We start from the raw sequence: 16,041 nt of genomic DNA, 5'->3' as shown, positions 1-16,041 counted from the left end.
ATTAAAATTTTTTATTTGTATTTGACATACAATATTATGTTAGTTTTAAGTATACTGCATAGTGAGCTTCCCAGGTAGCTCAGCAGTAAAGAATCCACCTGCCAATGCAGGAGATGTAGGAGATGCAGAGTTTGATCCCTGGGTTTGGAAGATCTCCTGGAGGAGGAAATGAGAAAGTTTTTAACTTTGATGAGGTCCAGTTTATCTGTTGGTTGTTGTTGTTGTTCATGCTTTTCGTGTCATATTTAAGAATTCATTGCTAAATCAAAGGTCATGATTATTTTTCTGTTTCTTCAAAGAGTTTAGCTCTTAAATTTTGTTCTTAGCTACATTTTGAGTTAATTTTATATATGATTTGTGGTAGGGATCTACCTTCATTCTTGGTATGTGGATATTCGGTTATCTCAGCACCATTTGTTGAGAGACTAATTTTTTTTCCCCCTAAATGTATGGGTTTATTTCTGGATATTCATTTGTGTGCCATTGATATCTATATCTATATCTATCTATATCTATACTTATGCTTGTACGTCCCTTGATTACTGTTGCTTTTTAGTAAGTTTTGAAGTTGCTCTTTTCCAATATTGTTGTGGCTATTTGGAGTCCCTTGTAATTCCATTATGAATTTTAGAATCAGCTTGCCAAGTTCTACAAAGAAACCAGCTGTGATTGTGATAGGGATTGTGGTGAGTCTGCAGTTTGCTTGCATAATATGTATGGCCATCTTCACAACAGTAAGTCTTCCAGTTTGTTAACACGGATGCTGTTCCATTTATTTAGATCTTTGTTTTTATTTCAACAATCTTTTCAGAAATACATTTTGTAGTTTATTAAGATTATTCCTGAATGTTTTCTTTTTGATGCTGTTGTAAATGAAGTTGTTTGTTTTTTTGTATTGATTTTGTAGCTTACAACCTTGCTGAATTCATTAGGTTTTAAATAAGTTGTTTTTAGTGAATTCCTTAGGATTTTCTCTATGTAAGATCATTTAGAGATAGTTTTTCTACTTTCTTTCCAATTTGGTGGCCTTTTACGTCTTTTTCCTGGATGATAGCACTTGGCTAGAAGTTTTAGTGCAGTGTTAAATGCAAGAACAGACATCCCTGTCTGATTTGTTCCTGGTTTTGGGGATAGTGTTCAGTCTTTCATCATTATGTATATTGTTAACTTTGGGCTTTATGTATATTGATCAGGTTGGAGAAGTTCCCTTATTAATTTGTTGAATGATTTTATCATGAAAGGACATTGTATTTTGTCAAATGTTTTTTCTGCATCAGTTGTTATTTATTATGATATTATCGTGTGGTTTTTGTTTTTTATTCTATAGATATGACATATTCATTTTTTGGATATTAAAACCAACCTTGCATTCCTGGGATAAACCCCACTTGGTCATGGCATATAAGTCTTCTTGTGTATTGCTGTATTCAATTTGCTATTATTTTGTTGAGGCTTTTTGTGTTCGTACTCATAAGAGGTATGGATCTGTAATACTGGCCTTGTTGAATGAATTGGGAAGTAGTTTTTCAGCCTGTTTTTTTCTGGGGGTCAGGGGGATTTGAGAAGGATTGATGGTAATTCTTTATTTGATGGAATTCACCAGTGAAGCCATCTGGGTCTGGGCTTTTGTTTGTCGTTAATGTTTTGATACCCAGTTGAGTCTCTTTACTTCTTATAGGTATAATTTTGCTATCTATTTCTTCTTGAGTCAGTTTTGTTATTTCATATCTTTTAAGGAATTTTTCCATTTTGTCTAAGTTGTCTAATTTATTGGCATATAGTTTACAGTTTTCCTCTTGAAGTATATCCTTTAGAAGTTACATTAGTGAATATCTTTTAGTAAGTTATCTTTGTATCTGTTTATCTGGATATACAGTATTTATATTTTGTCATAGTTTTAAAAGGTAGTTTCTTCTGGGTGTAAAGAAAGGCTTGATTGTTTTTCTCTTAGCATTTAATCATTTTTTGCAATATTATCTGACTGTGGATGTTGTTGCTAAGATGTTTTCTGTTTGTCTAACTGCCCTTTCTCAGGAGGTGATTTTTTCCCTCTATAGTTGCTTTTAAAGTCTATGTATTTAAAAAAAAAAAATACAACCACACACACACAAAAATAAATAAAGTCTATGTATTTAATTTGCCATTTTAGTGCAGTGTGATTCAGTGTGGTGTACTTTTAATTTACTTTGCTTGGTTTGTGTTGTGCTTTCTCTATTTGTGGATATGTCTTTTATTAGTTCCTGGAAATTCTCAGCCATTTTCTCATCAGATATTCTCTCTTCTCCATTATCCTCTTCTTTTCTTCCTAGACTCTATATATAGCAGACCTCATTTTATCATTTTCTTTAGTTCTGCCTTCCGGTTCACTGATTTTGTCTTCACTTTTGTCTAATCTGTTAATTTATTTGATCATTGAATTTTCCATTTCAGTAATTATACTTTTAATTTCTCAGAGTTCTGTTTGGTTGATTTTCACATCTGCTTGGTATTTTTGATTGTTGCTTGCCCATTTTTAAACTCCATCTTTTATTTCTTTAAACAATTTATGAATAGATATTTTATATTCTGTATCTTAAAAGATACAATAAAACATTGGAGGTTAAAACAAATAATCTCTTGTTATTTTGGCCGGCTCATCCATGCTGCTTGGGTTTTCAAAGTTGTATGATCATGAGCTCATGTTTGTTTGACCTTAATTGTAGCTCAGTTGGTAAAGAATCTGCCTGCAGTGCAGGAGACCCAGGTTTGATTCCTGGGTTGGGAAGATCCCCTGGAGAAGGAAATGGCAACCCACTCCAGTATCCTTGCCTGGAAAATCTCATGGACAGAGGGGTGCAGTCCATGGGGTCGCAAAGAGTTGGGCACGACTGAGCGACTAACACTAACACTAATCTATGAGAATCCTGGGGACCTAAATAGGGAATGCTTTCCTCCAGAGAAAATATGGATCTTTGGCTTAAGGGAGAAGTCTCAGGTTTAGATGCTGTACTCTATGGCTTATTCCTAGAAACCATGCCTACACTGATGTTGCCTACAGGGCAGCTCAGCCTTCTCCATTGCTCTTTGCTCAAACCTCTAGTTTCAGCTCTCTTGGGAGTGACAGAAAGAAGAGGGGATTGGGTTGGGGATTTTCCTTACCTTCTGCAAGCCTACCAGTGCATTAACAGTGTTAATAGGGATACCGTTGTTTTGTCGGAGGGGCCTTGGAAGTTCTCCATACTCCCCAAAGTGTTCTTGTTAGTATGGTCATATGACTAATTGTAATTTTTTTGAGTGTTATCTTTGTTAGTAGTAAAAATAATGTTTACATTTTTGTACTTTAACCCTTGTGCACTTAATCTTATCTGCCAGTGAGATTTTTAGAAGTTAAAATGCTGTTTATTTTTGATAGATCAAAAGACCTTGCCAATTTATGTTCCTTCTTGTAATAGTCGAGGGCCCTGTTTTCCACATGCCCTGAAAAATAATTTATATTTTTAGTATTTAAAATTTTAATTTTCTAAGCTTTTTATTCATTAACCACTTGTATTATGGAATACAGCAACATATAAAACTGCACAGCAAAAATGTACAGCTCAATTATTTGTCATAAAGAAGACTCTTGGAGAACTACAAGTTAGGTCTGAATATGGAATACTGGCAGCTAATCAGAATATTTGTTGGTTTCCTGTAAGTTATTTCTCTTGCATTTTTCCCTCAAGTTAACTATTGTATTGGCTTCCATACCTATATTTTAGTTTATGTGTTTGAACTTCATAATTACAGAATCAAGTATATCTCTTTTTTTTGAAGTTCTATATGACATGTATGAAATTTACTAATATTATTGCATTCATTTCCATATTTTCATTGTTTTATAGTGATGTATTTAAATGGATATGCTACAGTTCACCCATTCTGTGGTGGACAGATATTTGAGTTGCTCCCAGTTTGACTGTTACAAATAAAGGTTTTGCAAAACATTCTTGTACAGATCTCTTAGTGAACATGTACATACATTTCTCTTGGGTATATTCTTAGGAGTCCAATTTCTGGGCCAGAGATGTGAGCATATTCAGCTTTAGAAGATATTGTGAAACAGCTTATATTCCCTACAACTGGCTAAGGTAGTTTGACAGGCTAGGGTAGTTCCTGTGGCCCCATACCCTCTCTGCCACTTGTTTGTGGGTCTTTTTAATTTTAGTCATTCTGGTGAGTGGATAATAGTGGTTGGTAATAGTGGTTTATTGGGCAATGAGATTCAGCACCTTTTCATATGCTTATTGGCCTTTTTATTTCTTTTTCCATGAGGCACCTACTTAAGTCTCTTCCCCAGTTTTTTTTTTTTCTTTTTTTTGGTAGGGTTGTCTTTTTCTTATTGGTTTGAAGGAATTCTTTATGTGTTCTGGAAAGAAGTCCATTGTCAGATATATGTGTTACAAATATCTTCTTCCCCTAGCCATTTTACTCTCTTAATGAAGTTTGTCCCTTTCAGAAGGGAAGGTCATAATTTTAAGATTAATTTATATCTTTCTTTCTTTAGTAGTCTTTGTGTTTTATCTACCTTAAGGTCCTACAGATATTTGAGAAACCTTATTGTATTTGGTAGACACCTTTTGTAGTTGATTTTTGGTGTGGCATGAGGTAAGGTTTTATTTTCATACGAAATTGTCCTAGAGTCATAGGAATTGTCCTGATCACTACAGAGTCACAATAAATCTTGATACCCAGTAGGGTAAATTCTTCTATACTTTCTTCAATAATGTCTTTGCTTTAATTAATGCCTGGCTCTTCTTGACCTTTTGCTTATCTATATAAATTTTAGAATCAACTTGTTCAAAAAAGAAACACTTCCCACAGATATAGAGAACAAATGAGTAGTTACCTGGGGGGAGAGAGATGAGGGATGGGCAAGGTAGGGGTGGGGATTAAGAGGTACAGACTACTATGTATAAAATAAGCTACAAGGATATATTGTACAACACAGGTTATATAGCTGATAATTAATAATAGCTATAAAATAGCTATAAATGGGGTATAATTTTTTTTAATTTAATCGAAGGATAATTACAGTATTTTGATGGTTTTTGCCATACATCAACATGAGTTGGCCATAGGCATACGATCTTCCCTAGTGACTGTATCAATTTACATTCCCATCTGCAGTTCAATAGGGTTCCCTTTTCTCCACACCCTCTCCAGCATTTATGCTTTGCAGACTTTTTGATGGCGGCCATTCTGACCAGTGTGAGATGTAGTTTTGATTCGCATTTCTCTAATAATGAGTGATGTTAAGCATCTTTTCATGTGTTTATTAGCCATTTGTATGTCTTTGGAGAAATGTCTGTTTAGGTCTTCTGCCCACTTTTTCATTAGGTTGTTTCTTTTTCTGGTATTGAGCTGCATGAGCTGCTTGTATACTTGGAAGATCAATTATTTGTCAGTTGTTTGTGACTCACTAGGTTGTATACCTGAAATTTACATCAGCTTACATTGTATATCAACTGTACCTCAAAAAAAAAAAAAAGTCAACTTGTTCAGTTCTGTAAGGGAAAGCAACAACAAACCTGTTGGGATTTTGATTGATTTGGCACTAAAATGATGAAAAGAGTTGATACAAGATTGAATTCCCAACATAGGCATTTTCTTTTTAATAGGTATTATTTAAAATCTGATAAAAACATTTTATAGTTTTAGAGAGATCATATATTTTACTAGATATATTTCTAGATATTTGATGGTTTTAGATATAGATTGTATCTTACTATTTCACTTTAAGTGTTTATTGTGGATATATAGATATGCAATTGATTTTTCTACCTTGAGGTGTTCTTTATCGCTCAGACTTGTTGAAGCCACTAATTCTAACTACATAAAATATTGTTTGTGAATTTGATTTTTTTCCCCTTTCTGATATTTATACGTTTTACTTATTTATTTTGTTTTGCCTAACTGCATGTAGTTAATTTCTGATAGTGGAAATTCTAGTTTTGTTCCCAATCTTAAAGAGAAAGCATTTACCATTAAATTGTTTACTGTAGGCTTTTTTGATGTTGTTTGTTTTATTTAAAAAAAAATGTTATTTATTTCTTTTACTTTTGGCTATGTTGTGTCTTTGTTGCTGCACAGGCTTTCTCTAGTTGCAGCGAGCAGGGATTACTTTTTGTTGAAATGCATGGGTTTCTCATTGCGGTAGCTTCGCTTGTTGCTAAGCATGGGCTCCAGGGTGCATGGGCTTCAGTAGTTGCAGCACATGGGCTTAGTAGTTTTGGTTGCCAGGCCCTGGAGCACGGGCTCAACAAGAGTTGTGGTGCATGGGCTTAACTGCCCTGCACCATGTCAGATCTGCCTGGATCAGGGATCATACCTATGTCTCCTGCATTGGCATGAAGATTCTTTATCACTGAAACACCAGGGAAGCCCTGATTTACTTTAAAATAAATAACCTTTATCAAATTGAGGAAGTTCCCTTCTATTCCTGATTTGTTAGGAGATTTTTTAGGAATGGGTGTTGAGTTATTCAATGCCTTTTCTATTTCTATTGAGAAAACCATGTGACTTTTCTATTTTCTGTTAATGTGGTTACAGGTATACCTCAGAGATATTGTGGGTTTGGTTCCAGACCACTACAATAAAGCAAATATCTTAATAAAGTGAGTTATATGAATTTTTGGCTTTCTAGTGCATATTAAAGTTATGTTTATACTATATTATACTCTATTAAGTGCACAATAGCATTATGTCTGAAGAACATAATTAATTAAAAAATACATTATTGCTAAAAAATGTTGATCATTACCTAAGCCTATAGCAGGTAATCTTTTTGTTGGTGGAGGGCCTTGCCTCTGTGTTCATGGCTAATTACTGATCAGGGTAGTGGGTGCTGGAGGTTGGGGTAGCTGTGGCAATTTCTTAAAATAAGATAGATAACAATGAAGTTTGATGCATTGGTTGATTCTTTCTTTCATGAATGATTTATCTGAAGCATGAAATGCTCTTTGAAAGCACTTTACCACAGTAGAACTTCTTTCAAAACTTGGAGTCAGTCCTCTCAAACTCTGCCACTGCTTTACCAACTAAATTTATGTCATAGTCTAAATAGTCTCTTGTTTCAGCAATCTTCACTGCATCTTTACTTGTAGATTCTGTCTCAAGAAGAGTTTCTTTTTGCTCATCCATAAGAAACAAATCCTTATCCAGTAAAATTTTATCATAAAAATAAAATTTTTATGATGTGCAGTGCAGTCACATCTTGAGGCTTCATTTCTAATTCTAGATCTCTTGCTGTTTCTACCACATCGACAGTTACTTCTTCCACTGAAGTCTTGAACTCTCAAAGACATCCATGAGGGCTGGAATCAGCTTCTTCTAAACTGTTATTGTTGATCTTTTCACTTCGTCTCATTAATCATGAATATTCTTAATGGTATCTAGAATGGGGAATCCTTTCCAGAAGGTTTTCAGTTGACTGCCCAGATCCATCAGAAGAATTCACTATCTGTAGCAGCTACAGCCTTACAAAATGTAACTGGTAAGACTTAAAAGCTGAGATCACTCCTTGATTCATGGGCTATGGAATGGATGTTGTATTCAGTTCAGTTCAGTTGCTCAGTTGTGTCCAACTCTTTGCGACCCCATGAATCGCACCATGCCAGGCCTCCCTGTCCATCACCATCTCCCAGAGTTCACCCAAACTCTAGTGCATCGAGTCGGTGATGCCATCCAGCCATCTCATTCTCTGTCGTCCCCTTCTCCTCCTGCCCCCAATCCCTCCCAGCATCAGAGTCTTTTCCAATGAGTCAGCTCTTCGCATGAGGTGGCCAAAGTATTGGAGTTTCAGCCTCAGCATCAGTCCTTCCAGTGAACAACCAGGACTGGTCTCCTTTAGGATGGACTGGTTGGATATCCTCGCAGTCCAAGGGACTCTCAAGAGTCTTCTCCAACACCCCAGTTCAAAAGCATCAATTCTTCTTCGGTGCTCAGCCTTCTTCACAGTCCAACTCTCACATCCATACATGACCACTGGAAAAACCATAACCTTGATTAGATGGACCTTTGTTAGTGTAGTAATGTCTCTGCTTTTGAATATGCTGTCTAGGTTGGTCATAACTTTCCTTCCAAGGAGTAAGCGTCTTTTAATTTCATGGCTGCAGTCACCATGTGCAGTGATTTTGGAGCCCAAAAAAAGCCTCTTGATTAAAGTGAAAGAGGAGAGTGAAAAAGTTGGTTTAAAGCTCAACATTCAGAAAACTAAGATCATGGCATCTGGGCCCATCACTTCATGGGAAATAGATGGGGAAACAGTGGATGTTTTGTTAGCTGGCATGAAAACATTGTAATCTCATTGTACATCTCCCATCAGAGCTCTTGGATATCAGTGAGCAGTAATTTTGAAAGGAATCTTTTTTTTCTAAGCAGAAAAATAGTCCCCAACAGTGGGCTTAAAATATTTAGTAAACTATGTTGTAAACAGATGTGCTGTTATCCAGGCTTTGTTGTTCCATTTATAGAGCAAAGGCAGAGTAGATGGAGCATAATTCTCAAGGGCCCTAGGAATTTTGGAATAGTAAATGAACACTGGCTTCAATTTAAAGTCACCAGTGGCATTAGTGCCTAACAAGAGTCAACCTGTCCTTTGAAGCCAGACGTGGACTTCTCTCTAGCTATTAAATTCCTAGATGGTATTTTCTTCTGATATGTCTGTTTCATCCACAGTGAAAATCTGTTGTTTAGTGTTGCCTAACTTTCATGGATTATCTTAGCAATATCTTTTGGATAACTAGCTGCAGCTTCTACATCAGCCCTTACTGCTTCATCTTTCACTTTTATGTTATAGAGATGGCTTCTTTCCTTAAACCTCATGAACTAATCTCTGGTAGCTTCAAATTTTTCTTGCAGCTTCCTTACCTCTCTCATCCTTAATAGAACTGAAGAGAGTTATGACCTTGCTCTGGCTTAGACTTTGGTTTAAGGAAATGTTGTAATTGGTTTGGGCTTCCCAGGTGGCACTAGTGGTAAAGATCCTGCCTACTAATGCAGGAGACATAAGAGATGCAGGTTTGATCTCTGGGTTGGGAAGATCCCCTAGAGAAGGAAATGGCAACCCGCTTCAGTATTCTTGTCTGGAGAACTCCATGGACGGAGGAGCCTAGCAGGGTACAGTCATGGCAGAGTTGGACATGACTGAGCGACTAATGCTTTCATGCTTTGTGATTGGTTTGATCTTCTATCTAGACCACTAAAACTTTATATCAGCAGTAAGTTGTTTTGTTAGCATTTGTGTGTTCACTGGAGCAATACATTTAATTTCCTTCAAGAACATTTCCTGTGCTTTCACAACTTGGCTGTTTGTTACAAGAGGCCTAGCTTTTAGCCTATCACAGCTTTCAACATGCCTTCCTCACTAAGCTTGATTATTTCCAGCCTTTGATTTAAAAGTAAGAGACCTGTGACTCTTCCTATCACTTGAACACTTAGAAGCCATTTGTAGGGTTATTAATTGGCCTAATTTGACCTAAGGGAATGGGGAGCCTGAGGAAGAGAGAGAGATGGGGGGATGGCCAGTTGGTATTTGCAGTCAGAACACACATTTGTTGATTGTCATTTTATGTGGTTCCAGTTCCTGGTGCTCCAAAACAATTATAATAATAACATCAAAGGTCACTAATTACAGATCATTATAACAAATATAATATAATGAGGTTTGAAATAGTGTGAGAATTACCAACGTGTAACACAGAGACATGGAGTGAACAAATGCTATTGGCAAAATGGTGCCAATGGACTTGCTTGATGCAGGGTTGCCACAAACCAATTTGTGAAAAAACACATCTGTGCCCTGCGTCCTGCCCCTCAGGCTTGCTCACTGGCTCCCAGCTGCTCCTGGCCCTTTCCCGGCTCCCTCTGGCTCCAGCTCTGGTGCAGTGCCAGTGGTGGAGATCAAGCCCTGAGCCTTTAAAGTGGGAACACTGACTCCAGTATCCTAGGCTACCAGAGAACTAACCCTGGGGAGTATCACAAAGGAAAGCACTTGAATACAAGACCCAGCATCACCCGCCACCAGTAGCACCCTGTGCAGGATGCCTCATCTAAACAACAAACAAAACAAAAATACAAACCCAGTCATTAGCAGACAGGATTACCACCTCACTCAGCCTTCATCAGAGGAAAAACAAAAACTCAGCACAAATCTCACCCTATACAAAGCTTACAACAAACCACTGGACCAACCTTAGAAGGGCAGAAACCAAAAGGAAGAAAGAATTCAACCTTGAAGCCTGAGAAAAGGAGACCTCAAACACAGTAAGTTAGAAAAAAAATAATAAAAAGGCAGAGAAATACTATACAAATGAAGAAACAAACTGGAAACACAGAAGAGGAATAAATGAAGAGGAAATAGACAAACTATCTGAAAAAGAATTCAGAATAATGATAGTAAAGATGAGCAAAAACCTTGAAAACAAAATGGAGAAAATGCAAGAGTCAATTAACAAAGACCTAGAAGAATTAAAGAATAAACATACAAACAACACAAGTACTGAAATGAAAAATACTCTAGAAGGAAGCATAGCAGAATATCTGAAGCAGAAGAATGAATCAGTGAGCTGGAAGATAAAATGGTGGAAATAACTTCTGAAGAGCAGAATAAAGTAAAAAGAATGAAAAGAACTGAGGATAATCTCACAGACCTCTGGGACAAAATCAAATGCACCAACATTCAAATTATAGGGGTCCCAGAAGAAGAAAAGAAAAAGAAAGGCTATGAGAAAATTTTTGAAGAGATTATAGTTGAAAATTTCCCCAACATGGAAAAGGAAAGTCAATCAAGTCCAAGAGGCCCAAAGAGTCCTATTCAGGATAAACCGAAGGAGAAACATGCCAAGACACATACTAATCAAACTAACAAAGACTAAACACAAAGAAAGAATATTAAAAGCAGCAAGGGACAAGCGACAAGTAATATACAAGGGAAACCCCATAGTCTCCAGTTCTCTGAAGCTCTTAATTTTGTTTTTCTTTGAGCCAAGCAGCATGTGTGTGTGGTACCTCTGATACCTGGAGTCCATGATACCTGATACCTCTTTCTACCATTGTGGGTTTTGGGGGGGGGGGGGGGGGGTTCATTTGTGGGCTTTTTTTTTTTTTTTTTGCTGGTTTTCTCTCACGGCATCATCTTTTTGTGCCTGGGTAGTTTTGCTTGTGTGTCAGAAACTGTATTTGTATAATTAGTTTAGAGATAATCTGAGGCCTAGGATGTTATCTTCTAGACAGAATTTTAGGTTTGCTTCTGTCAGGGACCTGGGAAGCATTAGCAAGCTGGGCCATCTTAATCCAGCTTTGGTGACTATTCTCTTTGAAGCAGAGTTGCAGTTCCTGATAAGGCCTGTTGACTTCTGGCTCACCCTGTCTAAAGCTGCAACATTTGGATACTAACCCAGAACAGGGATTCATCATGGTTCCTGACCCATAGCCCTGAAGGTTAAAGTGTCTCTTGGCTGGCCTTCCAGAATTGTCATCCACTCCCTAGGCAGAAAAGGTCTTTGTCCTCCCCCTGGTTAAGCAGTTCTCCCCGGTCTTGTGACCTCTGCCTTCAAGCAGGTGTTTTTGATATTTTGTTTAGCTTTTTCTACTTCAGCAGTTGGACTGGCCCTGATTATACTCCAGCATTGCTTGAAGTGAAAGTCTAGCCCTTTCATATATATATAAGACACAGTTTTGTGATGAAAGCAAAGATTTTCAGTTATAATTTGCATTTCCTTGATCAGTAGTACATTTGAACATCTTATATTTGTATTGGCTATTTTTTGTCAATTTCTTTGGTCCATATCTTTTTTGATTAGTTTTCTTTTTACATATTGATCTAGCATTTTATGTATTAAAAAATTTTATTGAAGTATAGTTGATTTATATAGTGTTAATTTCTGCTATACAGCAAAGTGATTCAGTTATATATGTACATAGGTTCTTTTTCATATTTTTTTCCATTATGGCTTATTAAGGATATTGAATATAGTTCTCTGTGATATACATTGTTGTTTATCCACTTTAATAATAGTTTGCATCTGCTAATCCCAAACTGTCAATCCATCCTTCCCCTAACCCCCACTCCTTTAGCAACAGCAGTCTCTTCAGTGTATCTGTGAATCTGTTTGTTTTATAGATAAATTTGTGTCATAGTTTAGACTCCATGTGTTAAGTAATAAACCATATGGTATTTGTCTCTTTCTGATTTACCTGACTTAGTATGATAATCTCCAGTTGCATCCATGTTGTTGCAAATGGAATTATTTCATTCATTCTTTTTTTATGACTGAGTAGTATTCCACTGCATATATGTACCACATCTTTATCCATTCATCTGTCAATGGACTTTCAGGTTGTTTCCATGTCTTAGGTACTGTGAATAGTTCAGTTCAGTTCAGTCGCTCAGTCGTGTCTGACTCTTTGTGACCCCATGAATTGCAGCACGCCAGGCCTCCCTGTCCATCACCATTTCCCGGAGTTCACTCAGACTCACGTCCATTGAGTCCGTGATGCCATCCAGCCATCTCATCCTCTGTTGTCCCCCTCTCCTCCTGCCCTCAATCCCTCCCAGCATCAGAGTCTTTTCCAATGAGTCAACTCTTCGCATGAGGTGGCCAAAGTACTGGAGCTTCAGCTTTAGCATCATTCCTTCCAAAGAAATCCCAGGGTTGATCTCCTTTAGAATGGACTGGTTGGATCTCCTTGCAATCCAAGGGACTCTCAAGAGTCTTCTCCAACACCACAGTTCAAAAGCATCAATTCTTTGGCGCTCAGCCTGCATCACAGTCCAACTCTCACATCCATACATGACCACAGGAAAAACCATAGCCTTGACTAGACGGACCTTAGTCGCACTTTATATATTTTATATGTATTTACTTGGCTGTGTAGGGTCTTAGTTGCAGCACAGAGGTCTTCATCATGGTTCATGGGCTCTCTACTTGTTATACGCAGGCTCCAGAGAGCACAGGCTCAGTAGCTGACCCTCAGCAAGTGGGCTGTTAGTTCCCCGACCAGGGATCAAACCTCCTGCATTGGACGGTGGATTCTTAACTACTGAACCACCAGGGAGATCTTGCATATATTCTTGATGTTGATTATTATATGCTGCAGATATTTTCTCCTGTTCTTCAACAACTCTTTTATATTTGGATTATAACTGTATCAAATAAAAGCTTTTTATTTTTAGGTATTCAGATGTCTTTGTCTTTCATGGCTTTTATGTTTTAAGTCTTGCAGATTAGGATGCAATATTTTATATTTTAATATTTATCTCTGTAATTTTAGACTGGATTTTTGTGTGTGTATATATTGTAAAATACTTGATTTCTTAGCTAAATGAATAGTAGGAGAAGAGCTTCTTTTTCCTCCTACTGTAAAGATTTTTGCAGGCCAAACTTGAGGCCACACTTCTGTAACCCGCACTTGGGGTTCTCCCCTCTTTCCCACACATTCCTGCCTTGTGGAATGAAGCTTGAGTGTTGTCTCAGGGCAGTCCTCTTGATGTGTTTCATTGAAGGAAATGACTGAAAGGGAGACAAGAAGTTACAATCTGCCATCACACAGATGTTGAAGCTAGTGATAATGTGTAGGGCCCACTTTTTTGTAACTAGTTTTTTTCTATAAAAGTGAGAGCTGTTCAGTCTAAAAAATTCAAATGGACTTCCCTGGTGGTGCAGTGGGTAAGAATCCTCCTGCCAGTGCAGAGAGCATGGGTTCGATCCTTGGTCCAGGAAGATTCCACCTGCCATGGAGCAACTAAACCCATGATCTAGTGCCCGAGACTTGCAACTGCTGAGCCTACGTGCCAGTTACTAAAGCCTGCACACTCTAGGACTCACAAGCCACAACTAATGAGCCCCTGTGCTGTAACTACTGAAGTCTGTGCATTACAACTAGAGAGTAGCCTCCACTGTTTACACCTAGAGAAAGCCCATGTGCAGCAACAAAGACCCAGGGTGATACTCAGTGCTGTCAGTGTGGCTATTGCTTTTTCTTACAAGGCGGACTGTGATTTCTTGCTGAAGTCCAAGGTCTCCGGAATCAGGGTCCATACATTGCCTACAGTGAGAGGTCAGAGGACGGGACTGGTCTCTAATGAGCTCTTTGGGCCTGGGTCTTCCTAACCCACCCCTGATCTGGGACCAGTTCCTGGACCTCTCCAGTTGCGAAAGGTACGTGTGGGGGTGCTGTGGAACTGACTTCTCCTTCCCTGCAGGTTCAGCAGTACCGGGTTGCCATGACAGCGAAGGACTGCTCCATCATGATTGCACTCTCTCCCTGTCTGCAGGATGCAAGGTGAGGCACCTTCTGCTGTGTCACGTGTCCTTGGTCTAGTAAGGTTTTGTGGCGTGGCAAGAGAGTTGGTGTCCTTATATTTAGAGAGGCCCTTGAAGGATCGTATCTATGAACAAAGGCCAGTTTCCAAGGCCTACTTAATACAGTGGGGATTATTAACTCTTGCTCTTTACAAGTTTGTAACAAGTCAAAAAGACATTTTTGAGAATAATTTTAAAAGCTTGTTCTATTAAATTCAAGATTACTACTGTTTTCTAAGAAAATACCTCAAGGACTTTAGAAGCAGTTTAGATGCTGTGGTGCAAATGCCTTTCTGTCAAAGAAAACCCCAAGTTTCCATCATGGCTCAGAGGCCCAAGAAGCTGTAGGTTACTCTAGGCCTTATTTTCCTTCCTTTTTCCAGGTCCTGATGTGCCAACCTTTATAGTCATTTCAAAACCTTTAAAACAACATTTCATTGTTCTGTTTCCTCTTTGCAGCATCTCTCCCAGGACATCATTATCCAATCCTATCTCTGCCTAGGAATTCAGGATGAACCTGATAATCTTCTCTCATTGATTAGATGGCATCTTTAGCATTAATCTTCAGGGTGCCAAACCCCACACATGGTTTTGTGGAATGTTCCATAATCTTCTGATGTGTGTTCCTGGGTCAAGATGACCTTGTAACTGGCTGCCAGCCACTCGGTTTTCTGATGCTTTTGAACTAAACATTCCTAAGAGTCCTGCTTCTTGGCAGGCATAGGATTGTCCACTTTCTGATAGGAAACACGGAGGGACATTTATAGGGCATAACTGAAATATTTTTAAAAAGAGTTGTTTAGTTGAAATCTCTCATTATCCCCTAAGAAAATGCTCCCAGTGCTTAGCAGCAGGAATCCATTTGGATTAAGCTAGTGTTGTTAGGTGAGAGAAAAGCACACAAATGTTACTATCTATCACGCTTCCTGAAGGAAGGATGTAGTCAGGATACAGATGTGTGATGGGGTGGGGGCCAGGAGTCCTGACACCCTTGACCACAGCTGCTCAACAGAAATTGACATGTTGGGAGAGGAGTGAGGATGTGTGTCCAGAAACTTCTGAACCATGTGGGCACCTGTGTCATCCACAGAGTAGAGAAGCATTTTAGGTATCAGAAGACTCAGAGGCTGACCAGTAGGCTCCTCAGGAGTGGCCTGCACCATGCTCTCACCAGACTCTGTGTGATGGATTCCTTTCTTGATCCATGTCATCTTGTTGGGTGTTGGTTCTGATGTGATGTGTGGTTTCCTATGAAATGTGCAGCCCTGGTGAGGGCCAGAGATGTTCACTGTCCTAGCCCAGCTGCATGAAGCTTGGGTGTCAGGCCCTGAGAGTGAGACTCAGAAGCAAGACCTTAATTTGTATACATGTTCTCTGCTGTTCAAGAGGGAGTAGCTAAGACCCCAGCAACTGAGCCAGGGATTCATTTTTCCTATAAACAGTATTTCTGAGCAGGAACTGAATGAGAGTCTAGGCCTTAATTAGGTTATTAGATAGGAATGTTTTTATCTGCCTTCCCTCTCCCAGGCAGGACCTTTAGAAATTGGTATTTTATTTGTTTTTAATAATGTGTAAATCTAGAATAGTATGCATAGAGAAACCAGAACTCCTTAATACTTCTCTCTTGGGCTAAACTGAGCTCATGTAATGTATTTAGCCAGTCATTTGGATGCATACCGAGAGCACTTTGAGAGCTAAGTGGTATAGACAGAAATGTTGG

The 16,041-nt window shown here is 38.4% G+C and overlaps 1 protein-coding gene across 2 annotated transcripts in view; it reads left to right on the top strand.

Annotated features, from left to right (window-relative positions):
- The window catches only part of IPPK (inositol-pentakisphosphate 2-kinase), a 60,197-nt gene that overhangs the window by 40,652 nt on the left and 3,504 nt on the right, over positions 1-16,041 (top strand). For both annotated transcript variants that reach the window (XM_052644836.1, XM_052644835.1), the window contains exon 12: positions 14,222-14,301. In XM_052644836.1, the coding sequence (XP_052500796.1) occupies positions 14,222-14,301 (80 nt within the window). The remainder of the gene's footprint in view (positions 1-14,221; positions 14,302-16,041) is intronic.

Source organism: Budorcas taxicolor, chromosome 8, assembly GCF_023091745.1.
Source record: "Budorcas taxicolor isolate Tak-1 chromosome 8, Takin1.1, whole genome shotgun sequence".
Classification (NCBI taxonomy): Eukaryota; Metazoa; Chordata; class Mammalia; order Artiodactyla; family Bovidae; genus Budorcas; species Budorcas taxicolor.
Note: the sequence above shows the minus strand (reverse complement) of the source record. Positions and strands in the feature narration are given on the sequence as shown.